The sequence below is a fragment of the Eublepharis macularius genome, chromosome 1 (genome assembly GCF_028583425.1).
Source record: "Eublepharis macularius isolate TG4126 chromosome 1, MPM_Emac_v1.0, whole genome shotgun sequence".
Taxonomy (NCBI): domain Eukaryota; kingdom Metazoa; phylum Chordata; class Lepidosauria; order Squamata; family Eublepharidae; genus Eublepharis; species Eublepharis macularius.
Genome location: NC_072790.1, coordinates 34,618,754 through 34,645,369, shown reverse-complemented (window position 1 = coordinate 34,645,369; position 26,616 = coordinate 34,618,754). Strand labels below are relative to the sequence as shown.

General features: G+C 43.1%; 1 protein-coding gene across 1 annotated transcript in view; it reads left to right on the top strand.

Moving 5' to 3' along the window:
- SHLD1 (shieldin complex subunit 1) overlaps nucleotides 1–26,371 on the top strand; it is a 43,783-nt gene extending 17,412 nt beyond the window's left edge. Inside the window, exon 2 of the mRNA XM_054984572.1 lies at nucleotides 24,185–26,371. Coding sequence (XP_054840547.1) covers nucleotides 24,185–24,681 — 497 coding nt within the window. The 3' untranslated portion in view covers nucleotides 24,682–26,371. The remainder of the gene's footprint in view (nucleotides 1–24,184) is intronic.
- The last annotated feature ends 245 nt before the right edge of the window (nucleotides 26,372–26,616 follow it).

Here is a 26,616-nt window from a genome sequence, read left to right as displayed (position 1 = left end):
TTGTCCCTAAGTGAGCACTTGTACAGTCCTTCCATGATTCTATATACATGCATATGCATGGAAAACTTAACTCTGTTTGCTTTATCCTATGAAACAGAGGTAGAGTATTGCTCAAGGTTCCTCAGTTGATACCTTTGAGGTGTCAGCCAGTGAGCACCTTTCAGTAAAATCCTAAGCAGAGGTACTCCAATCTGTTTTATGTTACTTGCAATTCCAGTGGAAAGGTCCCCCCACCCCAATTTGGTAGTCATTTTCATGAAATGAGAAGGCTGCTTTATGCTGAATTATTAAATTAGAGCAAGACCCAATTATAAAATTCTCATAGCTACCTTCCTGGTGAAATAACTATGGTTGATTTTTTTTTAGCATGCCAAACTGGGTTATCCCTAGGATTAATAACAAATCTCCTGGTATAGCCTTAATTAAAAGGCAATTCGTTTGTCAGACAACATACAGAGTTAAAGCGAATCAGTTTTATAAAGGCTAAATTGTAGTTTTATTATGTGTTAGAGGTAGATGGATAACAAAACCCTGACATCCATTTTTTAAATTATGTATTTAAACTATTTCCATTCTACCTTTCTCCTTTACACAGGAAGAAAGTGGCTTACAAATTTCGAAATGCTAAAATGGCTTACAAATTTCGAAATGTTAAAAACAGTATTACAAATATTAAAATGGTAAACAAAACTTATCACCATGAGTAACCAACATAGACAACCACTAGTTAGCTAGACAAGATCCAGTACTAAAATATATTCATAAGCTCTCAAATGCTACTTTAAATAGTTTACACTGAAATCCTAAGCAGAGTTATTCCAGTCTAAACTCAATGAAATCAACAGACTTAGACTGGAGTAACTCTGCTTAGGATTTCACTGTAAATCTTATTGTGTTTCCTGAAAAAGCTAAAATAGATGTCTTCCTCACCTTTTCTGGTAGACCAGAAGACTTTTTTTTCTACGAGACAAGAGTGGCTATGGAAAAGCCATAGTAATTCAGCCCATATCCCATTCAGATGGTAATAAGATGGACGGAATTGTTGTAACGTGCCTTTTCATGTAATTCAAAATTACTGGTAGATTGTGTTTCTCGAGAAGCGAGATCCAGCATCGATAGCCTTATAATACATTATGTACATAAGGGCATATCCTGACCTGGATAGCCCAGGTGAGCCTGATCTTGTCAGATCTCAGAACCTAAGCAGGGTCAGCCTTGGTTCGTAATTGGATGGGAGACCTCCATTGAAGACCAGGGTTGCAGAGGCAGGCAATGGCAAACCACCTCTGTTAGTCTCTTGCTGTGAAAACCCCATCAAGGGTCGCCATAAGTCAGCTATGACTTGATAGCACTCTCCACCACCGCCACATAAGGGCATAACGGAATCCCAATTTTTAAAAAAACAGAAAGAGCCATTTTGAGAAAGAAGGACATAGGGCATATCTACATGATACGCCCAACGCCTGCTGGGTTAAGGGTGCATGACCAGATTCACAGTCAGACGTACATCAGGGGAACTCATCTTAAAAGGCGCTCATTCTCTCAGTGCTACAGGAGGGGAGAAGGAGCTTCTGGTTTCCCTCCCACTCCCATTTTCACTAGTGGAAAGAGTGGGGTGATGTGTGCCCCTTTTCTCTGACTCCACATGGAGCCAGAGAAGAGGGGCAAAAAGTCCCCCACAATTTTTCCACTGGCAAAAGTGGGATGGGAGGGAAACCAGAAGCTCCTTCTTCCGCCTTGCAGTGCCGAACGGACAAGTGCTTTTTAAGTTGAGTTCCCTCAGTGTCCATCTGAAGGCCAATTTGGTTGCATACCCTTGACTCACCACATGCTGGGTGGATCATGTAGCTTGGCCCTTAGAATGAAGAAATGGTGGGCGAGAAGAAAATGGTATTATTGTGTGCTCTTTCGGAGAGGACATCAGGTTTGCATTTAAAAAAATGGAACTGTGTTTGGCTTGGAAATTTGACTAAAATCAGAAGGCAACTGCAAAAGCATCCATTAGGGAAAGGTCATGGAATAATGGCTGAGCTTCAAGCTGGAATGCCCTGCCTCCCAGTAGCAATACAACCACATTTTCCACAAAATTTAATTTTGCAATGATTAAGATGAGGTGGTGAGAGTAAAATCAGGCTGGAGACCACATCATAAGTTGTGACTAGATCAGGGCTTTTTTTCTGGGGAAACAGGTGGTGGAACTCAAGGTAGCGGTTGCCAGCACCTGGGGCAACTCCTCACAGGAGGTGGCTACCCTGCCACTACATGCACGCTCTCCCAGGACTGTGTGATGATGTCACTTCTGGGAAGTGATGTCATCGTGCAGGGCTCTGCGGCAAGGGGCTCTTTATATTTTAAACCACCACGCTTCAGCTACTTGGCGGGGACTGAGGCTGAGGCGAGTCAACGGGTTTAAATGCCCCTTTCCGTGCTGCTGTGCAGTGGCACGGAAAAGGGCATTTAAACCTCAGCTTCAGCTGCTTGGCTGGGACTTCCCTGCCAGGCAGCTGAGGCGAGCCGGCAGAGTTTAAGTGCCCCTTTCTGTGCCGCTTCGAGTGGCACAGAAAGGGGCATTTAAACCCCGGCTTTTTTCTCCTCCGGTTTCCCAAAGCATGTGATCATTTTGGAGAGGTACTGGAATGCCATTCCACTGCGTTCCGGCTGAAAAAAAGCCCTGAACTGGACCATGAATCCACGAATGGCAGGGGTCTACTCTATGACAACAATGCCACCCTCTCTCCTCCCTTGGTACAATTTCTTCTACCTTATATCCTGCCTTTCTTTTTCTTCAGAAACTCATGACAGAAAGAAATACAAATTAGTCAAAATAGGCCATTTGGGAAGAGTTTTTCAGTCTCTTCCTTCCTTCTGCAGAGTGACTGACCAATGAGGCAGTACTAAATGGCTACTAGGCTAAACTAGGTTGCTGGGGGAAGACTGGAAACTTGCAGATCTGTATGCCGGTGTCCCATGTGGTGATCCACCTGGGCTGCCATTCGGTGAGCCGTGGATGTGCTTAGGTTCTGGAGTGACCCAGGCCAGCCCCTAGCTCCTCCTGACCTGGAAGGGCTATAAAGGGTTCCAGATTAGGCTGCGACCTTTCCTGTCCAATCACAGTAGCCGTTGTGTCTAGCTTCTGCATCACAACGGTGGACTCCTCGTTTCTAGTGGCTTACCCATACTCAGTGGCACGTGCTCTCTCTGTGTTCAGTCTTTACAGGAGTAGCAACTGGTTTTAGTTTTTGTGAGAGCTTCCCCTACACTCATTTTTACATTAAAATGGGTCCTATTGAGGCAATGTAACCTTTGTGCTGGACATCCTTCTGTCAATTTACCTCATCATATAAATTCACCCTTCCTTTCTCACTGCCCATGTCTACTTTCTCTTCCTCAACTCCCATCCTGGCTTCCTAATAAACTACCTTCCATTTGTGAATTGTAGTTAGGGAACCTTGGCAATGATTTTTAGTCTTTGCTTGAAGATCAAGGGTAACCTGTTGTATAACACCAGTGGTTCTGGAATTGTTCTTGTGTGTTGCATCAAGTCCTGTTGCTCATCGCAATTATACATCCCCTTTCTTTTTCTGACCCTTCCTCCATTAGTTTGATTCTGGAAACAAGTTCTGGAAATAAGCCTCTGTTCTTATCCTTCAATACTTGATTGATCCTGAAAGGCACACGTGATGATCTGTCACATGCAAGTTACCAAACACATGAAAAACATGGCCATGTAAATTTACTCTCAGCCAAATTAGAAAGTGTAGTGAATATTTTATGCAAACTCTGGGAGAGCTTCTCAAACATGCAAAAACCCACTTAATTTGATTTCTTTCATTTTGGGCAGCAATCTGTTCATCTGTTTTCTTTAATATTTTTTAAGCAAACTATGAGGAAGAGGAAATTAAACTGTTTTCAGATAGAGAAGCGTTATTAAAACCTAGCAGTGTACTCTGTATGGTATGCGGCAGCAACCCTCATCTCCCCCCCCCCCACACCAACTGATAGGAAAGTTAATTAAATGTAGCATTTTGCCTGAGTAGGGCTTGTCTCAGGATCTGAAATTTTCGATAATACCACTGTGCAGATGGTTTTTATTAAAGTTACAGCAGATTAAATTTCAAGCCATGCCATAATGTCGTATATGCAGGTACATGTACCAGTCGCTGATCACCTTTCTTAAACATGTTGATAGGGTAGCTTTGGTTTGCATCCATGGTAAAATCAGTTAAAAGCTCCGTACTTGTTTTTATTATTTTAAAAAAATTACACAGGCTGATTTTTTTAAAGGATAATTTAATATGTCTCGATGTTCATCATAGCCTGAAGTGTTCTTTACTGGGCAGCTTGCTCTTACTAATACAATTTACTTGTCTCTAGAATGTAATTTCTCTCAATCACCTTCTTTCCTACCCCATGGCTGTTTATATTTGAAAACAAAGTAGCCTTTTTTCTTGCATAGGAGAAACAAGGAAGAAAAATGATACTTTGTTTGGTATTTTTAAGATGCTGTGTGTTTTAATAATAAAAGTTGTTCTGTAGTTCACAAATCCAGCTATGCCAACAAAGCATGAAATCGACCCTCCCTTCCAGAACGCAGAAATAAACAGGAGTCTTGTGACATCTTAAAAACTAGCAAGTTTTATTCTAACATGAGCTCTTGTGGACTAGAGCCCACATCTTTGGATACATTAATGTGTTCTCTCTAGGCTGATGTCCATATACACAAGGTTATTCAGAATGATGTGTTTGAGTGTATATTATATCTAAGTCTGAACAGGACAGTTGAGTGTAGATCAAGAAACCCACACCGTGGGGCCAGGGCAGACAGGGGTATTGTTCTGTATGCGTGGAGGAATCCCCAGGTTTGCCAATAAATATTTTAAAAAAATGAGAGGAAACCCCAAAAATCATAGACGCAATGTCTGCTTCTTTAAGAAAATCGTGTCGCTGAGATCTCACGAGACTATGCTGAGAGAGCTCAGTGGCCATTTTGAAGGTTGCTAAGCAACCCTAACCAACATTGCTGTGGATTCTAACTGTCAGTATCAACATGGGAAAGACAGAATAAAAGGGTAAAAGGCTTGAGGAAGGAAAGATAAATCTTGAGGGCAGAGGAGGTAAAAAGGGGAATCTGAAGACAGGAAAGGGGAACAGAAAATGGTGGGTTAATGAGTGAGTAAGGGGAAGGCAGAAGCTACCAGGTGGAAATACAGAAAAAGATAGGTAGGTGAGAGGGAGAGAAGAAAAAGGGACAACTGCAGACACTCCTAAGGGGAGGCAGAGAGGAAAAACGAGAGAGAGGGAATGGGGAAAATAGATTTCCTCTTGCAAGTGCTTGTATGTCCTGCATTTGTGTGTGTGTGTGTATACACATACATATATATGTTTGTGTGCATATATGTGTACACACACACACACACACACACGTGTGTGTGTGTATACATACACATCTATCTATCTATCTATCTATCTATCTATCTATCTATCTATCTATCTAATGCCCTGCCTTGTGTGTGTGTGTGTGTGTGTGTGTGTACACATGTATCTGACAAAATGGGAGCAAAAGTTTATGCCACAATTTTTAAAAAATTGCTAGTCTTTAAGGTGCTGGGAGACTCCTGTTTTTCTTTACTGCAATAGATTAACTTAGTTGCTCCTCTGAATTTCTACAATACAAATAAATCTCCAGTATGAAGCAGCAACTCCAGGTGAATGCCAGTCGCACGACCAGCTCAGTTTGTGCAATTCTCTTCTTTCTGTGAGGGGAAGAAAGATCATGAACCTTGGCATACACAAGGGGACTTCTTTAAATTAAAGGTGTGTAGTATGAAGTAGACCTGTTCATGTGTTGCTCCTAGAATTGTTCCTGATTTCTTGTTCGCTTCTAAGATGTACAAGAACCAGGAAAAAAGAGGGTCAGCCAGACCTTTGGGAGGCAATGAATCTCCAGTGGACAGTGGACAATCCATAGGTTACGCTCACCGAACCTATCGATTGTCAAACACATCACTGCTGTTGGAATTAAATTGCCTTGTTAGGGTTGCCATCACGGGCAGTTGTTTGAACACTTTGTTGAGTAGAGTCCCCCCCCCCTCCCCGCTGAAGCAGCTGAATCCACGTATATTCATTCACAATACCTCTTCAAGTGTAACACAGAGGGGTAAGAGGTTATTTTTTTTGTACAGAAAACAAAACACACAGGGGAGAGGAGCCTCCACAATTGTCTCTGCTTGTATCACAGGAAACTGAAATTAAGTTAATAACTGGACCAAAAGTAAGTTTTGGGAATGGCGGGACCAAAAGTTTGTTCTTTGTCTTTTCTTTGATCTTGGGAGGCATATGAAAACCATGCTTTGTATGTGCTGTTGCTCATAGTCCTAGTTTTTGTGTTTTCCAGTCTGTTTCCAGTAGTGTAAATCCTGACTTTGAAACAGGTTTTTAAGTATTTTAGAAGGAATTTTGGCCTCACTAATACAGTGGAATAGAGACCATGAACTGTAGATTTAAAATAGCTTCTTCTTAAGTTGACTTTATTTTGTGTGTCAGTTTTTGGATTATTAAATTTCATGTGTTTTGCCAAGGCAATTGAACGTCCTGCTGAGAATGCCTAACTGCTTTGAATCAGACATCATAACATGCTGTGATGTTGCTCCCACCCCCCACCCTCATTCTTCCCATCCCTCTCTCCCTTTGCACATGGAGCTTGATTCATAACTTTCTCGTTTGTATGTGCTCCAATATGCCATGACATTTAAATGCAGGCACCTCCATGCATTGAAGTTTGTATACTTCCCACAAACCAGTATCCTAAACCACAGTTTAATCTGTTTAGAATCCCAGTTTGTGGGGATTAAACAATGTCCATTTCTCCTAAGGCACCTGCAAATGGATGTCTCAACTTGATCAAGCGAGGAAATTTTTTAATTAATCTCCAGTCTCCACTCCTGAAAGGAGGCAGCAGGAGTGGGGGCAGGGCATGCGCATGAGTCATGTCTGAATATAACCTTTCTGAAAAGGAGTCTCATGCCCAACTATATCAATTGGAGACAGGCAACTCAGGATGGTCCAGGCAGAACCTTTGATGGAGCAGTCCTGAGTATATATTTTAAATTAATTTTACTTCATAGAAATCCCACCTTTCTCCACAAAGGGCACCGAAAACAGCTTACATCATTGCCTTCCGTTCCCCCCCTCCCGCACAACAACTCTATGAGGTACATAGGCTAAGAGTGTGTGACTGGCCCAAGGTCACCCAACAAGTTTCCATGGCAGCAGAACAGGGAAGCAGCCTTGATTGTCCAGGTCCTAATCTGACCCTCTAGCCAACTTCGGGGGAGCTGAGGGGCTCTAGCGCCCCCCCCCCCCGGATTTGGCCAGGGGGTGAGCCTAGGCAACTAGGGACACATGGGGGACTCAGTTATACAATGGCAACTGAAGCACAGGACTTCCCACTTTTCCTGTTGTATCATATTAGAATTTTGATGATTCTTTGGGGCTTTGTTCCTGTTTGTTAGTATGTATTTGTTTGTTTATTAAGAATTTATAGTAAAAAAGGAGTTGCGGTTTATGTAAACAATTTACAAATAAATGTTACAGAAGAATTAAGAGACTCTGAAGGAAGATAGATTTTGAAAATCGGGCTCCTGGATGGCAAGATTTACGCAGTAGCAACAATATATGTCCCAAATAATGCAAGAGAAAAAAATTTATGAAAATGTTTTGCAATCCATTTTAGATTTTCAAGGAGAGATAATAATCTTTGGATACATCAGTAGGGTAATGGATCTAAAAAAAGATAGGTGGGGGAAAAAAGAAGGCAACCCCCCAAAAAATGTTTTTAATTATATGGAAATGTTACAATTGGACGATGCTTGGAGAATCAAAAATCTGAATCCTAGAGACTATACTTTCTTTTCTGAGAGACATCAAACATATTCAAGGATTGATATATGCTGGATATCAAAAACCTGAGTTATTAATTTAGAGAGTGCAAAGATACAAACAAAAACCTTTGCAGTTAGTAGTTACTTGGTAGCAAAACAGAAGGGGAAGATGGAGATTAAATTATAATCTTTTATTACAAGAAGACATAGTAAAATGTTTGCTATTACTGTATAATTTTTACCGTCTACAATTTTTACTCTTTACAATATTTCCTTTTTCTTTTGATATAATTATAATTGTGATATCCTTTTTATTTTATTTTTTCTGTTTATACACTGTCTTAAAAGACCTGTGGCTATGGCCCACACAAAGTAGTTTAGTTCTTAAAACCCAGGCTGGCTCTGCCCACTTTCAGTGTAGCAACAGTCAAACTGCAATTCCTCTATTGGGCCCAATATACTTGCTTGGCACAAATTTAAATTTGGGGGGTGTTAGAAGAGGAGGACTTGATGCTGTCCCTTCCCTCAGGTTTCAGAGGGGGACAAACTAGAGAGCTAGATAAACAGGTCGGTCAGGTCATCTGTTTACTATTTACTCCTTTATTGCCCTAATCTTTCCTTTGATGTGTAGATTGCTAATTTTAGGATTTCCTTCATGTGACATCTTTCTCCCTTTGTCACACCTGTCTTTTCTCTCCTTCTTGTACCATGGATGCAGGACTTGTTCTGCCATCCGTAGTCATCTTTAGACTAGATAGGTAGATAGGAATCTATCTCCCCAATTTCCTATCCAAGTATGGAGTTCCTATAAGAACTCCTACTTCTTTTCTAAACCTAAGATAAGTGTAAGTTTGTTATGTTCTATCTCACACAGTAGCCATCACACTACAACCACCCATCATGTTTTCTCTGCAGTCAATTCTGCTCTGTTAAGGTCCAGTTTCTGTTCCTTTTAATGGGGGAAAAGTGAGTCTATTTTATTTTACTTTTGTGAATGGGACACTAGGGAAGGGTAGGGCCTATGTTTCCTTGTTGAAATAGCTTTGTTTGTTTGCTTGCTACTGCTGTTGTTTTTTGCTGGGTATGGGATGGGCCTAGCCACTATACCATGCTTGACTATATTGAGGGGGTCAGTCCTGTTGAACTTAGCCAGACTTGCCTGTGAATGAAAGTACTTAGGATAGAAGATTATTCTTCTTACTTTATCCCTTGGCGTGTAGAACTGAGTGAATATGCTGCAGAATTTTGGTAGTAGTGGGCAATCTTCTAATAGAACAGCCAGATTCAGGTTCTGGGCTTGTCTGAACTGTGTAAATCTAGTGTGGCTGTTAACGAAGACCCAGCTGTTTGACTGAGTGCTCAGGGGTACTTTGTATTTTGGCTGATATTTCATTCTTGTATTCCAGGAACTTTCTCTAAAGTCGTAAGTGGTATCTGTGGAAGGGAGGGCACGTTGGTCCGAACAAAATGAGAAATGGAGAATATGGGAGTTTAGGTGGCATAGCACTTGGAGATGGAGAACGAGTACATTAATGTTAGAGCAGATCTTTTAAATCCAAGATTAGAACAGGATAGTGTGTGCTAAATTAACAGAATGTTGTTGATAGTTCTTGGCATCACCGATGTTACATATGCATGTACTGGGAGCCTACCAACAGTGCATAGATCTTGCCATGCATACGGTTGCCCTGATGTGTGAACAGGGCATTGCATGTATTTACTATGCATGTACAGCTCTGGTATATGCAGGCTGACGACTGGATTTTTCATTGTGCCCGTTCACATGTACCAAGTTCAGGGGTCATTTCGTAGAAAAAAAAGCTGGAGGAACTCATTAGCATAACTCATTAGCATAACTGATTTGCATATGCCACATCCCTGACATCACCTATCCTGGCTGTTTTGGACCCAATCCTGGCCATTCAGGGCTGAAATTGGGCCCAAAATGGCAAAAAGGGGCTGAAAATGGCCGAAAGAGGGCCCAAAATGGTCAGGATCGGGCCCAAAATGGCCGAGAATCAGGTGGGCAGGGCCACCTGACATGTGACCTCTTTGGGGAACTGCCGGAACTGCGTTCCTGCGTGTTCTCCCTCGAAATGAGCCCTGACCAAGGTTATACAGGCATGGTACATATGTGTATTGCCTCTGTTCAGACAACATGGCAGTCACCCATATCAGGAGGATTGTGGGTAACACACACTTCCATTATGCATGGTTAGTACGCTTGTGGTAGGCATGATATTTGAAAAGGACTGAAATATTGCCCTTTGGGTATTACCAACTAATGAAGTATAATAGAAATGCTTCACAGAAAAAAAAAGGAACCAAATTGTGATAATTTCCCCCTCTTGGTTCTCTTCAGTGTAATTGGCTCAGTGTATTAAGAATAAGTGGCTTTCATCTGTATGTCTTAATTTAAACATATTGGTTCTTTTCCATTGACAGTGAGATTAATTATTCAAAAACTGCTTTGTGGACATTTTAAGTGCTTTGGGCAGAGGGCATATCCTCATCACCTCTTTACTTTTAAAATATTAGACTGCTAAAATGGTTTCAGACAGTGAACCAGCAGCCGCGGAGCTCAGAGGGCTGGTGCTTTTTCTACAGCAAGTGCTGCTGCGTGGATCCTTCTAGCGGCATTGCACAAATTGGAGAGTTTTCAGAAATGGGAGTTGAGTAGCAGGTCATGCCTGTTACCCACTGTAAGTTGTTGTACCTGCCTGCATCGTAGGGACCATCTGAGTAAACACAGAGGACTGCATTTTCTCATTGCCGTGTTGTTTGTCGCAAACAAGTACTGCCCAATAGAATTATGGAGATGTGCTTAGAATGCGACTGCATCACTGTTCCTATGAACGTATATAGTACTGAAGTATTGAGAAACAGAATCTGGTATGAATCTCCCACTGCCTCAATGAATGTTTTAGAGAGCAAATTTGCTTATTGGCTTTCTGTAACACGGCTCATCATTGTTTTAAATGTCCTTATTGTTGTTCTAAGGTGGGGCTGCCCTTGAAGGATTAAGGGCATTGCTTTGCCAGCCGAATGAGATTTGGGCTGGGCTTCTGTTCTTCTTTGCTGGTATTTAGTCACAAGACTGATGGGCAAGAGCCAAAGGGCTTTGGGCTCTTAGCCTGTGACTTGCAGCCTGTGGCCCCAGGTGAACTCATGAACCCAGCACCAGCTCAGGATGCTGGGGTATCACACTGTGTCTATACTTCTGTTTCTCTCATTGTTTAAATTCTTGTTTTTGCATTTGTTTTGGGACCCATTTTGAGTCCTTTATGGCTTCATCCTGAGTTCTGTTCTATGGTGTTCTTAGTCAGTCTGGGGTTTTTATACGCGTGTTTTAGGAATTGTTATCGGTTTCAATTTTGTACACAGCCTTGAGAATTTTTAGGTGATAAGAAGCTTAATAAAGCTAAACTAAGGTCATCACATTTTCAAAGCTATAAAACCTACCTTTTAAATCTTTCTTTCATTAAGGGAGATGCTTCAACCTACTGACAATTTTAGCTGCCCTTTTCCATGTGTTCCTCATCTCAGTTATATTGTATTTATGATGGAGCAACCTGAACTCACAATATATCCTAAATATGCTATATTACTTTTATATTGTGGAATGACAACTTCCAGTTTTATTTTCACTCACTCTTCTGATATTTCCTGGCATTCAGCTTTTTCATCATCATAGAGTACTGACTTGACATTTTCAGTGCACTTTTTATTATGATCCCAAGAGCAAGGTGGTTACTGTCAAGTTACACCCCATCCGTAGATATATAGTTGACATTTTTTTGTCTCAGTTTGCCATTCTGTTGTCCATTGACCCAGTTTAGAACATTCCTTTTTGTGCTCTTCATGGTTCATTTGTCAGCGACTATCCTAAATGATGTAGTGTTATCGGCAAACTTGGCCATATCACTGCTCACTCTTGACTCTGGATCATTTACTAAAGTTAATTCCAAAACGAGTCCATGAGAGAACTCACGGTTGACTTTCTTGTTTGTCTGTTTATCACATTTTTATTTCAATCTTCCTCAGAGCAGCATATGTGGGTCTTCCTCAATTTATTAATTTTATTTTATATACATTATTTATAGTCTGTGTTTCTCATTGGACTAAAGATGGATTACACAGAGTAAGTAAGTACAACCAACAGTATGGGACATGCAGTAGGCCTCCCATTCCACAGTTTCTGTGTGGTAGGTTAGGTTGAGAAAGAATGACTGACTCAGTGAGCTTTATTTATGAACTAGCTTGATACCCATGCTTCGCTATGGTATTTAACTACTTTAAATCCAGTTATAATACTTATGGGTTCACTTGCCGTCACTTGTGAAGAACATTCTTACTCTCTGTTTTCTATTTTGAAATCAAGGATTTGTTGTCCTGTTCTGTAACTGCTACACTTTCTTTGTAGCCTTGCAATGAACTCTATGGACATTCCCCTGGAAGAAGGAGCTCTTTCCCTGCCTTCACCCAGCAGACCCCTGTAATTTACAAAAAGACATTATCACTGTCAGAGGATGCAAATGGACAAAAAGCCATAGAGGTTGGTGGGGTTGTGTTGGTAGGTACAGAAAACCAATCACTTTGTTTCAGGGATTAATGGATCCCTGAAATTTTTGCCTTTTGTCTCTGCAGCAATAATACCCATTCGAATCTTTTTGAGTATGGACTGACATTCATCACAAAGTGGCAAAACATGCCAGCATGCTGTTATACACCCAGTTTGTGTGCACAGTTGGGTGACTGAAATACATGTTTAGAAGTGAGCACAATCTGGAAACGGACCAAAATTTTGCATGGTCTGGCCCAGTTCGTGGTTCAGGAACACACAGTTCGTGGGACTCACCTTTTTCATGAATTTTGGTCTGTTTGGGCCAGTCTGTTGGTCTGTGGTCCGTGAGTCCAGACATCCTGGTGCCAATCTACCAATTCCCTAGGCAATGGAGACGATGTCTGCAGATCTTTTGCAGCCCTAAAAAACTTACTAGGCAGCTCTGCCTGCTGAGCAGAGAGCTCCCATTCTGCTCTATGGAGCAAGGAGCAAGAATGAATTCCCTAGGCAACGGAGGAGTGGACGTTCTGCAGCCAATTTTAGCCCTCAAAACCCTGATAGGCAGCTCTGCCTGCCAACTAGAGAGCTCTCATTCTGCAAGGGAGGGGTGGACATTCTGCAGCCAATCTTAGCCCTCAAAAGGTAGATAGGCAGCTCTGCTGCCAACCAGAGGGCTCCCATTCTGCTCTATACAAGCAAGGAGGAAAAATTAATTTCCTAGGCAGCGGAGGAGAGGACGTTCTGCAGCCATGGCAACACCAATCTTAGCCCTCAAAACCTTGATAGACAGCTCTGCCTGCCAACCAGAGAGCTCCCATTCTACTCTATGGAGCAAGGAGCAAGAATGAATTCCTGAGGCAACATAGGGGTGGATGTTCTGCAGCCATAGCAACACCAATCTTAGCCCTCAAAACCTTGATAGGCAGCTCTGCCTGCCAACCAGAGAGCTGCCCTTTCTGCTCTGTGCGAGCAAGGAGGAAGAATTAATTCCCTAGGCCACAACTGGGAAGGTGTCTGTGTGGTGAGTGAGGGGGCTCTTCCCCCACCCTTTTCTGTTTGATTTTGCCTCATTGCAACTTGTTGGTGCTGCTAGCCAATGCAAGTCCGTTGGCATTTGCGACTCCAGTGTCTACTAGAAGTTTCCTGGGGGCAGCTGCTTTGAGGTCTGTAACTCGGACGTCCAAAATGCAATCTTGACCAAACTTGAAGAGTGGCTGGAGGAGAGGCCACTGAAGATTCTCTGTGAGTTTGAGCTCTCTGGATGTGAAGGGGGTGGAGCCAGGGCTGCAGGAAGTGATGGACCATGGACTGATGAACCGGTCCGTGAACGAGGCTGGTCCTGAATGTCCGTGGTCCGTGAAAATCGACAAACCATGGGCAGGTGGTCAGGGCAACATTCATGCCCTTCTCCATTTTATCCTCACAACAACCCTGTGAGACAGATTAAGGGGAGAGTGTCTCTGGCCCAAGGCAGTGAGCTTCCATTGCAGAGTAGGGATCTAAACCTGGGTTTCCCATATCCTAGTCAAGCACTCTAACCACTTCACTGTACTGGCTGTAACGGATATGAAGGATATTTTCATAGTTGTCTCTGCATCCAACTGTATTTTTGAGATTGTTTGAAAGTGCTCACTTTTGATTTTGGAAGAATGACACCGGAGACTGATTCTTCAGCAAGCCACCTTGCAGTGTACATTATACAAAATTAGCATGGGCGTATTCAAGACTCTCATACTCCTTGAAAGGACAGAGCCTTGGGAAGTAGCAATGGTCCTTCCTCCATAGCCTTGATTAGATGGGAATCAGGAGTCTGGAACTTAGTTCAGGAGCCCAAGGGTCACCGTTAAGATCCAAAGCTGGCCAGTCACAATTTTCAGGATGTCAGTACGTAGAGAGGGGCAAGCTTAAATTTTGTCTATTCACAGCTTGGCACAAATTGTCCAGGATGTAGTGTCATTCTGCAAGCTATGGCTTTTAGAGAAAAAGCCTGATTGGTCCCTGCTGTCCTGTGCTGAAAAGGCGATGCCTGGAGATCGCCCCCTGATGGTGCTGCTGGGCTCTGTCTTCTATATTACAGCTGGCTGTGGGGGGCAAGGTTTTTTTGTTGTGGTCTTTTAAGGTGGCCATGACTGGTTGGAAGGCCACACTTTGTCCCACTTGGGTACCTTACAGGAAGGTCTACTCCTAAGGGCTCTGCAGTCTCTCTATTGTCGTTTCCAGTATGGCTTTTTGCCCCCCCCCTTGTGACCTACATATTGTTGCCTCCCTGATTTCTTTAGTGTTTCTTTGATTTTCGCTGCCACCAAAGACCTTGTTTCTCCTTCGGTTTGACTTGTTGTACTGGAAATCTTAGCTATAGATAGCAGTGTGACAGAATGATCAGTACATGGGGGTAGCTTTGAGGTAAAAAAAGGGACCCAGTCACAAAGATTTATTTTCTACACAATTGCCACTTAGGCTAGAAAGAATAAAGACTCAGTCACTCTGAGAAACAGACTTACTTCCCTAAATTCTCCACGCACAGAGTTTCTCCTCTCACCACACAGACTTCCACACAGATATCACAGAACTAGACAGACTAAACTTTCCCTCAGTGCTCTGACTAAAACTGCAGTTTATTCTGCCCCCAGGGTACAGTTACCGCCCAGTCACAGCACGCTTCACTAACCTATCCAGCATTGTTAGTGCGTCCTCAAGTTGCTTCCAACTTATGGTGACCCTATGAATTAACAACCTCTGAACTGCCTTATCATTGTCAGCCTTGCTCAGGTCTTGTAAACTGAAGGCCGTGTCTTTTTAACCCCAGTAACAAATATTCAGAATCCCCATATTAAGAAGTAGGAACAAAATACAAACTACTTATATGGCAAAACATTACAGAGGATGTACAGTATTTTCATCTGTTGAAGACAGGAGCTTTGTCACTTGATAGTTTGCATTAGACCACTTGGTATTATATCTGCATTGGGGTTTCCAACAGCAGTGGTTACAGCACGTAGCAGAGTCCAAAAAAGGGAGCCATCAAAGAACATTGGCAATTCTGCACAGCTCTCTTCTGTGTGACCACATCAACTGCCTTGATCGTCTTGTGAAGAGTTACAATGGATGATGCCATGATCAGGAATAATTGGCTCTGGCATGGAGACTCTCCATGTTAGTGGGCCAATCTGAGTTGTTGTTACAGCCGCCTCATAAAGTGGTCTCTGTGAGGTAATTTTAATATGTTGAGAGCCTCAAAAGTTGATGGCTTTTTAGAGAGTTAGAAACTTGATAGCTGGTTTTGCTTGAATTTCTTGAGGCGCTTGGCTGGCACCAGGTAAAATGTCATTCGGAAATATATTCCCCCTTCCCTTTGTTATTGTTTTTTCCAAACCCATATCAGTATCTGTGTTTCCCCAACAGAGTAAATAGTAGCTCCCAGGAATGTTTCAGGTCAGGAAAATGGCATGGGGTGAAGGCTTAACCGTCCTCTGTGCTATGGACCCAATCTGAATCAACCCCCCCCCCCAATGCTCTTTATATTTAAAGGGGGCACCTGCTAGGAGCATCATTCACAGAACCTGCAGTATTATGTCTACTTTGACCCTCAGAGCCAAGCTACAAGTGATGCCTGACACAGGTTGGACACTTGTCAGCTTCCCTCAAGTTTTGATGGGAAAATGTAGGCATCCTGGTCTTGCAGCTGTAATGGAGAGCCAAGCTGTAAAACCAGGACGCCTACGTTTCCCATCAAAACTTGAGGGAAGCGGACAAGTGTCCAACCTGTGTAAGGTGTCACTTGTAGCTTGGCTCTGAGTGACATGTCATTCGATTTTGGATGGGGCGAGTGGAGAGGCTGTGAGTGTTGCCTGCCATCAAGATCTACATGTGCATTAAAGTATTTAAGAGATCTTCTGAGAGCACCTGTAAAGGGATCTTCCCCTGAACAATGGGATGGACTGAGGGTGAAAATTAGGGGAGGAGAGAGAGGAATTGGCAGAGCTCCCAGTGCAGCATCACTCTTCTTCAGAAATGTTCATGACCTGTCAATTCTTTGCCATTACACACAGGGTTCTTTAATATCTGATGCTTCAAAAACACAAGATGTATTGATGGTGGAAAGGCTGCTTTAGAATTCATAGTTACAGTACATGGTTATAGCAAACAATGTTATAGCAAACAAGTTCAAACAACGAAGAAATGCAAAAATTCTTAATTCTGACATTCAGTTGCCTGCAGAAGACCAAACTCCCCACTGATAAATGAAATAGGAATACTCTGGAAAATACTTTTTTAAAGAAGCAGGCAAAATCTGAAATATAAACGTTTAAAAAAATTCTAAATGTAATTATAATCCATGCATATTTTGTTGAGGTAAATTGGAAGCCTAACCTGCTTGATGTATTATTGGTTAATTTTTGAAATTTAAATGTGACATCCAGTTAATCTATGGAGCAAACTACAGAAACATAATTACGTTTGGGTTTTCTGTTCAAAGTTTGTTTTTTTAAAAAAAGCTGCTTCCTGTATCAGGGCAAAGTTAAAGCTCAAATGGTTTGATTTTTCATTCCTTTGCTTCTTGGCCTTTATAGTGTTCTATGTAATGTTTAATCCTCTTACTCTAGTTTGCTTTGGTTCTTCATTGTTAAGAAGCAGCTCTCCCTTTTGTGCCTCCAATATAAATGGCATTTTGTAGGTCAGGAAAAAGCTTTTTAAAATTTTTTGCTCCCAGTTGCTGTTAAAAAGAACTTGTAAGGGAAGATGAAAGCAGATAGATAAAAGAACTCCCCCTTAGAATAAACACAATGTGAAAGAGAGGAGGTAGTGTTGCTGTACTTACACCGTCATTTCCCTTTTATCAGCCACATCATAAGTGGAATCCGTCTTTAGTTCGTATTTTGTGGCCCACATGGTTGCATTTGAACAGGATTTCATATTTATACAGATTGCTGTTCCAAGCATCATGATGCAGTAAATTATAGAACACCCAGCTCTTTTTTTTTAAAGGAAAACATATGGCTTACACAGGGCTTTTTTCTGGGAAAAGAGGTGGTGGAACTCAGTGGGCTGCCCTTGGAGAAAATGGTCACAGGGCTGGTGGCCCCGTCCCCTGATCTCCAGACAGAGGGGAGTTGGCGTGGAGGGCAATCTCAACTCCCCTCTGTCTGGAGATCAGGGGGTGGGGCCACCAGCCCTGTGACCATTTTCAAGAGGTTCCGGAACTCCGTTCCACCGCATTCCTGCTGAAAAAAAGCCCTGGGCTTACATAATAGGCAGTCAGAGATCTTGAAACTTTCTGAAGAGGACATAAACTGCTCCCTCCCCTTGTGAAAAGCACAAAGATCACTCCCTATACAAGTACAGCAGGTCACTCACCTAGAGACACATTTGACACAGATACCGGCCAAGGGAGAAGTATGGAGTGGGCCTGTAAAGTCAGGAGGAATCTCCTTCCCCTTGGCCTGTGGGAAAATACTGACTTTTTGAAGGGGCCTCCCTTACTTGGCCTTTCCCTAAACTCCCCAAATCAATGTGGGCCAAGTTGCGTGTATGTAAGCTGGCCCTCATTGTAGCCCTCAAATGATTTTTAATTTTATTTGAAAAGAAGAGGGGGAAAATTAAAATAAACCTCATACACAATAGAAATAAAGATACAACAATCGTGAGAAATCTACACATAAGCATCCATAAAAGGTTTCCAAATATGTCAATCCACAGTTATTGTCTATATGCCAAATGTTGCAAAGTCTTCCATCCATTAAAATATGGGAGATGGGCATTTGTCTCTCCAGTGTTGTAATACAGGACTTTTAACTACAGTAAGGGCATGGCGGGTCCATTTTCATTGACTATCGATTAGGTTTCAGGTTACAGGTAGGTAGTTTAAACGTACATGAACATCCTCAATAATCCTCAATAATCAATCTAATACCAAATGAATATGAGTAATACCTTCCTCCCCAAAAGAATAAATAACTGGGTATGTCTAAAGCATATACTTAAGAGACGTGTCCTGTAAGCTACAGTGTCAGCAGTTACACACTGTACTTAGTCCTTTTCTTAAAAGGCGATGTGGTATTCAGTATACCCTAAACATAATTTTCTGCTGAATAAGTCACATGCTAGCCTCAAATGATGACAGTGGAATGAAGTACCCAAGTGCCAAGCATTCAGCAGGTCAAGGCTGGCAGGTAGATTGAAGGGAAGTAAATGGCCAGTTATACTCATTTCTCTTCAGCCCTAGGTATTATGAGTGTGCAGTTGGGTATGAAGGACATGTGCCTGAGGCTCCAAGTCCATTATGCCCCCCCCCACTGTAGGATACTTTACATTGGAAAGAAGAAATGCCCCCTCTTGCAGTTTAATGAAAAGGTCTTCAACTAGGGTTGCCAGGATCCCGGTACCGTCCCGGTGGGGGACCTGGCAGTTACCTCGTGTCGCTTGCCTGGCATGTGTGTCCTGGCACTTGTGCAATGATGTCACTTCTGGAAGTGATGTCACCACACCGGCCACAAGAGCTCTCCCACGCTCTGCATGGGGCTGATTCAGCCTCTTTGGGGACCAGATCAGCCCCAAACGAAGCATGGGAACACTCCCATGGTTGGCGCAATGACGTCATTTCCAGAATTGTCATTGCTACAACCCTTAGGAGCATGCACACTCCACATGTTCCTGAAGTGCCTGTCAGTGGTGGGCGACCACTGAGGGGCTTGCTTCCTCCCACTGATCATTGGCAGGTGAGGGAGCAGATCTTGGAAATTTGCCCGCCACTGCCAGGCACCTGGGAACCCTATCTTCAGCCTTCTAGACCCAGACCCATTTTGAAACACCATATGGCATCCTAGGAGCTACTGGGTTTAAGAATAGAAAAGCTGCCCTCCCGAATCAGACCAGTGGACCATCTAATCCAGCATCCTGTTTCACACACTGGCCAGCCAGTGGCCTTGGAGGACCAGCAAGCCGAGGGAAAACCAATGCCGTCCCCTGATGCTTTCTCCTAGCTCCAGAATCCAGAGGGTTCCTTTAATCACTGTGGATAAGCGTTTGTCAAAAAGTCACATGACATCACAGTCATGTGCCATCAAGAATCATGACAGGAGGAGGAGGAACCATGGTTATATTTCCTCAACTTGTGTCAGAGCCATGACTATGGACAGCAGGCCCAGAGCTCTGACAACAGGAACCACAAGCCAAAACTCTTTTTTCCCTTCTCTCTCTCTCTCTCTCTCATTGCCCTGCCCAGCCCAGCTGATCAACCCCCTCCCCCATCATCCAATGCTTCTTGCTTGTTTTTGTGGTCCAGACCCCCCACCCCATCTATGAAGAATCAGCTTTCTCAGGGCGAGGGGGCATTCACTGGAAGATTGGTGGAGTTGAGAGGCAAGGCTGGCTGAGGTTGGGTGCAGGGGGAGGGGAGGAGAAAGCCAGGAGAATTTTGGCATTTCTTTCTTTCCTTATTCTGGCCTGTCTGTCTTCATATCCACTACCGGTGATAGAAGGATACCCATTTATGTGCATTGGAAGTGTTTGGAGCAGTCTCATTCCTGATACAGAAGTACTTCATGCACAAGAGGCTTCCTGTTGCATCTCTGCATTCTCTCTGTTTTTGGGCTTGCTCCTTTCTAAGTTAAAGGCACAACCAGAACAGTGACTCATGCAAAGACATAACGTATGAGTCATTGTTTTAAAAGTAAAAAATTTACAGCTATAAGCATAGTTTTAGATGGGTAATTGTGTTGGTCTGCAATAAAAGAGCAAGATTCAATTCCGGTAGCACCTTAAAGACCAACAAGATTCCCAGGGTATAAGTTTTTGAGAGTCAAAGTATCTGAGGAGGGGAGCTTTGACTCTGGAAGGCTTATACCCTGCAAACCTTGCTGGTCTTTAAGGTACTACTGGACTGGAATCTAGCTTTATTTATTAATACCTCCCATGTTTGTTAGCAAATTATGTTTATTAGAATCATATTTCATGACTGCCTTTACTCAAACTTAAAATCAAAAGCACGTGAAGTCTTTTTGTTCACTCTGCCCGCATTCTGACATCATGATAAACCCAGGTTTGCTCAAACCCAAATAAATTTTAACAGCTGAGTAAAACGTGTCCAATACACTGGGGTTTTTTTTTTTGCTGGTTTGCAGCACCCTGGTATTTCAAATTAGAATTGTACCTGGTTTGTAGCCATCAGTTGTACTAATTGTGGTTTGTTGTGATGTTTGAATTCACAAGCCACAGTCTGTTGAGCAGTACTTTCCTTCATGGCTATCAAGAAACTAACAGGAGTATAAAAAGTATGTCCTCCTTGCTAGGAGATGGGAGTGGGGCCAGAACCAGACAAGGCAGGGTTTATGCACAAATTGGGATTTGTTATTTACAAATTGTTGAACAAACCAGGGTTATCATAATGGCTGCAGGCAGGCTACCTCCCCTTTAAACTCTGTGCCAGATTCGTAACAGTGGGGATATTTCCGGTTCTATTAACATTCCATACCATAGTGTTCCACAACGATTAGACAGAACCAGCATCGATCCCTTAATTTGGTAATTCAGACAAAAAACTTCACTGTGAGTCTGCATGCACGCATATAGCACAGACACACACACACACACACACACACACACACACGGCCAAGCTATTCTTGGTCTTAAAATAAAATTCAGTGCTGTCGCACCTAAAGAGAGTAACTAGCTTATTTGTTGCATGCGCTTTTGTTGCTAGCAAACACACAGGGCGACTCGTGACAGCATCACTGTTTGAGAATGCCTATATATAGTAACAGGGAATTGCAAATTGCTCTTGGTGCTGTTCTTTAAGAGAACTAAGTTTCAGCTAATGGAGTATGGCACGATCGTGGTGAGATTTAGGCACTCAGTTGCAGGCACATTTCTTCCAGGTTCCTGGAGCTAAGGAACAGACTTGGAGGTTGCAATTGGGAGTGGAAGACGCCTGAGAAACAGGCCTGCTTCTCAGTTGGCTGCTGAGAAATTGCCCCCTTCTTTCCTGAAGCTGCTTTCCCACTTATGGAAAGGGCAGTGAATACGGGGTACCTTTGTTCCTGCTGGAGGCAACATTGTTATCAGGGAAAAACTCAAGAGGAAAGAGTTCTTTCCTGCTAGCACACTGCATAAGATTCTAGCCTTCCACAGTTGCTTTTTATTAAAAAAGAAAATTGCACTCCACTAAGCATTGCGAGGAAGTACGGAGTGGTAGATATGGTGTTGGACTAGGATCCTGGGAGACATGGGTTCGAATTCCCACTTTTACCGTGGAAGCTCACAGGATGACCTTGGGGCCTGTCACATACCCTCAGCCTGATCTACCTCACAGGGTTTGTTGTGAAAAACGATGCAAGGAAGAATGATATTCTAAGCTGCTTTGAGTTCCACCTGTGGAGAAAAGTGGGATATATATAAATAAAGGCAAATGAAATGCATGTAAATTTATTCATATATTGAATTTTTTTCTCCTGCTTTTCAGATAAATACTGTCTCCCAAAGTAGGCAACCTTAGTTAAAATTCAATCCACTATTAATTGTTTAATTTAATTCCGTTTTTATTTATACCCCACTTTTCCCCCGCAGTGGAAACCCCACCTCCATTTCATCCTACCCTATAAGGTAGGTTACGCCGTAAGAGAGTGACAGGCCCAAGGTAACCCAGCAAGGGTTCAAACCTGGCTCTCCCAGATTCTGGGGTAACACTCCAACCACTCCTGTGGGTTGCTCACTCTCTAGCCTTTGCGTGGTGTTCTTTGTGGGGAGAGGGGGTGCAGTTTCCCATTGGCCTTTGATCCTCCAGGCATTGGCAGAGGCCAGTGTTTTACTGCAAAAGCCAGTCTTTCACTCCAGTCAAAGCTGAAGCCTCAATGGAGCAGAAAATCCATCGTGAGGTGGTAGCTTGCATACCATACTTGCTAATGTACGCACTGTTTTTTTATGTAAAGATTAACAAATATGCCATCCATCAAGCTTGGTGATTATGTATGCAATAGAGTAGTGCAAATGTGCACATTTTTTTAAATTGAAAATTGGAATCTCTAAATTGGAAAGCCTTGCTGTTATCAGGTTTTATTAAGCTAACTATATGCTGCTTTTTTAAAAAAAAGACAATTCAGTCCTAAGCAATGTTAACAACCTTCTGAGTCCGTGGCAGTAAATGAATTTAGAAAGGGGTAACTCGGCTTAGTATTGCACAGTAAACATCTCATTATCCCAAAAAGCGGACATCTTTTTAACAGAAAGCTTTCAAGCAATACAAAGAATCCTAGGAGATTTGAGTCAACATTTTATTTTGGAGTTGTTTTGTAGGTAATGGTGTGGGTTTTCGAGCCTCCGATGAGTGACCGTAATGGGAAAGGGTGAGAGTACACAGGTCAATTACTGGTGCCACGAATCCTATTCAATTGCGTATGAATCTTGGACTGGTCATTGGTCCTGTGGTCCAACACCACAGGGTCTCAGGCAGAAATTTCCCAGAACTCTGATCTAAAATCCTTTTAAAAGTGGGGATTGAACCTGGTCTCAGTCTTCTAATACACAAAAAGACCCTGCCACTGAGCTGTGGCCCCTCTGCAAAAAGGCAAGCTTTGCCCTGGGAAGGTCACTTCAGCCTCTCTCCCTGGGCCAAGACTCCAGTCCCCACATCTTGCTTTCTGCGTATTTGTTTTTTTTTTTACTTCATTTATGTCCCTCCTTCCACCCCAAGGGGAACCCAAAGCAGCTTACATCACTCTCCTTTCTTCCATTTTATCCTCACAACAACCTTGTGAGGTAGGTTAGGCTGAGAGTATGGGCTTGGCCTGACGTCACCCAGTGAGTTTCCATGGCAGAGTGGGGAGTGGCACCTGGGCCTCCCAGACTCTAGCGCAGCACTCTAACCACTACACCACACTATTGCATTGCTTGTTCCTGCTGAGCTATCATGCTGGCTCTGCTACTCTTACTAATTTTTGCTGTTGTACTTTTTGTAGCCCAGAAGTTGTTTACGGTCTTTTCTTTCCTCATTCTACCAAGAAACTCACAGGGTGACCCAAGGGCCAGTCTCTGTTTCAGCTACCTTACAAGGTTGTGAGGATAAACTGGTCAGGAGGAGCATGTACGCTGCCTGAGTTCCTTGGAAGAAAGGAGGAATAAAAATGCTCTTACTATTAGATTTCCACTTATTCTCTGGCGTATCTTCAGAAGCAAAGACAGTGACATTCAAGGCTATCCCGCTGAGTTGCGTGTAGATTTGGGTCTCTGGTACTAAAATGTAGTGATGCCCTACATCGGGAACTCCCCATCTCCTTCAGATCTATGCGCTCTTTTAGAATTTTGAGGGTGGGGAGGAGAGGGTGCCACCACAAAATGGGTGCCGTTGGAGCGGGAGCCAGTCCCAAATGCTGGGATGTTCCAAGCCCAGGCACTCTGTTTCTGAAAAGATATTCCATGCAGACACAAAGTTGTTTTTCCCCAGCAGCATATGCTCCAGTGAGGGGGAAGAAAGCAAGGACACTGGCTCTTTGCTTTGGGGAGGAAGAAAATGGGTATCAGGAAATCCCTCAGCGGCTGCCACGTTGGAGATCACTACCTCATCTGTATTTGAATTTCTTTGAATATTAACTAATCCACTGCATTGGAATTTTATTTCCGTATCTGACGAAGAGAACTGTGATTCTCAAAAGCTTATGCTACAGTAAAGTTGGTTAGTCTTAAAGGTGCTACTGGACTCTTTTCTATTTCCGTATTAGTAATATGGTTTTCAATTTTGTATACCGAGCAGATCCTGACAGCGTGATTTTTGAAGAACACACAACTGGACCTGACAGAAACGTATGGCCTAAATCCTGTGAAAAGACAGACTCCAGTCACTGGATGAATCCAGAGCCCTTCCAAGCTAACGAACATCTCCCAGCTTGGACGCCTGAGCAAAAAGATGAAGAATCCACCATTAAAAAGTCTTTGGACACGTTTTACAGTACCTGCTGCCCAAAGAAGCAATTCGGTGGCAGCCCAGCACTCGAGTCAGCTTCACAAAGCATATCTGCCAAAATCGCAGAACTGGGTAACAGAGAAGGAACACGATATGCCCTGCGGAGTCTCTGGGTAGCCCAGAGTGTTTTGAACCGAGACGGTAATAAGGTCTTTCCTCGGCACTCCAGTGGTGCCTGCTTTTCCGCTACTGCTGAAAGTACTGCTAATGTAGAGAAAGGAAAGAAAATCCCAGGACTTTCAGATGACGTCCTTCAATTTCTCTTAAAACAGAGTGTAATGAAATGAACGTGGCCTTGACATTGGTCTCTTCCTAAGCACAATTTTTCCCCTTGTTTTCATGAGATCCACTGCAAATGTTTTATAATAGGGAAGGAACTCTTAGATTGCGCACACAAGGACAAGAGTACCAGCAGGGCATCACTTCACAAGAATGTATTTTGCAGAACAAGCTGCTGTTTTTTTAAAAAAAAATATTTTAATTATCGTCATCCATGATCCTCAGTGCTGTCCTTGTTAGGGATTGAAGTGTACGTTTTCCAGTAAGGTACTGCTGCGTCTTGCAACCCGTGTTCTTGTGGATGGATGGAGTTGGATTATGTCCATGTTGTCTGCATGGACGGACCAGCCCCTCTAGTGTCTCAAGCAGAGATTGTTTCCCTGCCATACTGAAATCATTTTAACTGGACTTGCCAGGGATTGAACCAGGAACCTTCTGTGTGCAAAAGAGGTGCTCTGTCACCAAGCCACAGCAAAGCTCGCAGAAGGGAGAGGGGGGGAAAGGGAGGTGTAGCATATTACTTCAACCATTTTGTTGTATCATAAAACAGTGCTCTGGGGTTTGGAGTTCGGAGCCCAGTGCTGGCTGTGGGAGACGCTGTGTCTCATTCTGTAAAGCAGATTTTCTGTTCCAGAAGCTCAAAATCTGGGGGGGGAAATTGAATGGCGCTGGAGGAGACAAAGTGTGTGTGGGGAAATTTCTTGATTTTGCTGCACTCAAAAACATTGGGACTGTGCCGCTATGATGTCCTGCAGAAATAAAAGTTGTGTGTTTGAGTGAACATGGAGCCTGAGACCAAACTGCTCTTGGACTGTACTTCTGATACTCAGATCTGACATAATATGCGGATACTTTTAGGTTGACATCACTAGGAAGTGGGAACAGTATCCAAGACCATCCGTCTTAGAGGCTAGGCACGTAAAGCATTTAAGCCAAGGGGGGCGGATGGCAGAATCTGAGGCGGCCAGGCTTCATTCCTGATGCCTGGACCAGAGTGCCGGTCACATGCCTAAGGCATTGACGCTCCAGTGGCCTCCTAAGCTCAAGATCTTGCAAATATCAAGGCAAAGGGTGAAGAATCTCAAGGGGGGGGGCAGGGTGAATGGACTGACAGCTGCTTTAAATGAATTGTATTCAGGGGTCATTTTGTAGAAAAAGAGCTGGAGGAACTCATTAGCATAACTCATTAGCATATGCCACGCCTCTTGCTATCACCGAAAGTGTCATTGGCATAACTGATTTGCATATGCCACACCCCCTGACCACCTATTCTGACTGTTTTAGACCCAATCCTGGCCATTCAGGGCTGAAATTGGGCCCAAAATGGCAAAAAGGAGCTGAAAATGGCCGAAGAGGGGCCCAAAATGGTCAGGATCGGGCCGCTGCTGAGTGGGAGAGTGATCCACCACCCGTCAGAGGCCCAATCCAGGCCATTTCGGCCCCAATCCAGGCCGAAGCAGGCCCCAAATGGCCGAGAGTGAGGTGGGGGGGACCTGACATGTGACCTCTTTGGGGAACTGCTGGAACTGTGTTCCTGTGCGTTCCCCCTCGAAATAAGCCCTGATTGTATTATTGGTGATTTTAAATTTTTATGCTATTATGTTTTTATTTGTATACTGTTGTGCTCTGCTCTGAGCCTGCTCTCAGGGAGAGTGGAATATAAATATAATTAAATAAATAAAATGAATAATTTTTTTTAAAAAAGATCTAAATCCTCTACCTCGTTGCTTTCTTGCTAAGTAACTCCTGAATAAAGTGAACTGCAGTTGCTGCATAAAGTACATAGAGAAGGTTATCGATTATTTCTGCTGGAAAGATTTTATTTATTCATTTCCTTCATTCCATGTCTTTCTCCCCAATGGAGACCCAAGATGGCTTACATCATTCACTCTCCTCTGTTTTGTCTTCTCAAAGACAATTCCTTGAGGTAGGATAGGATAAGA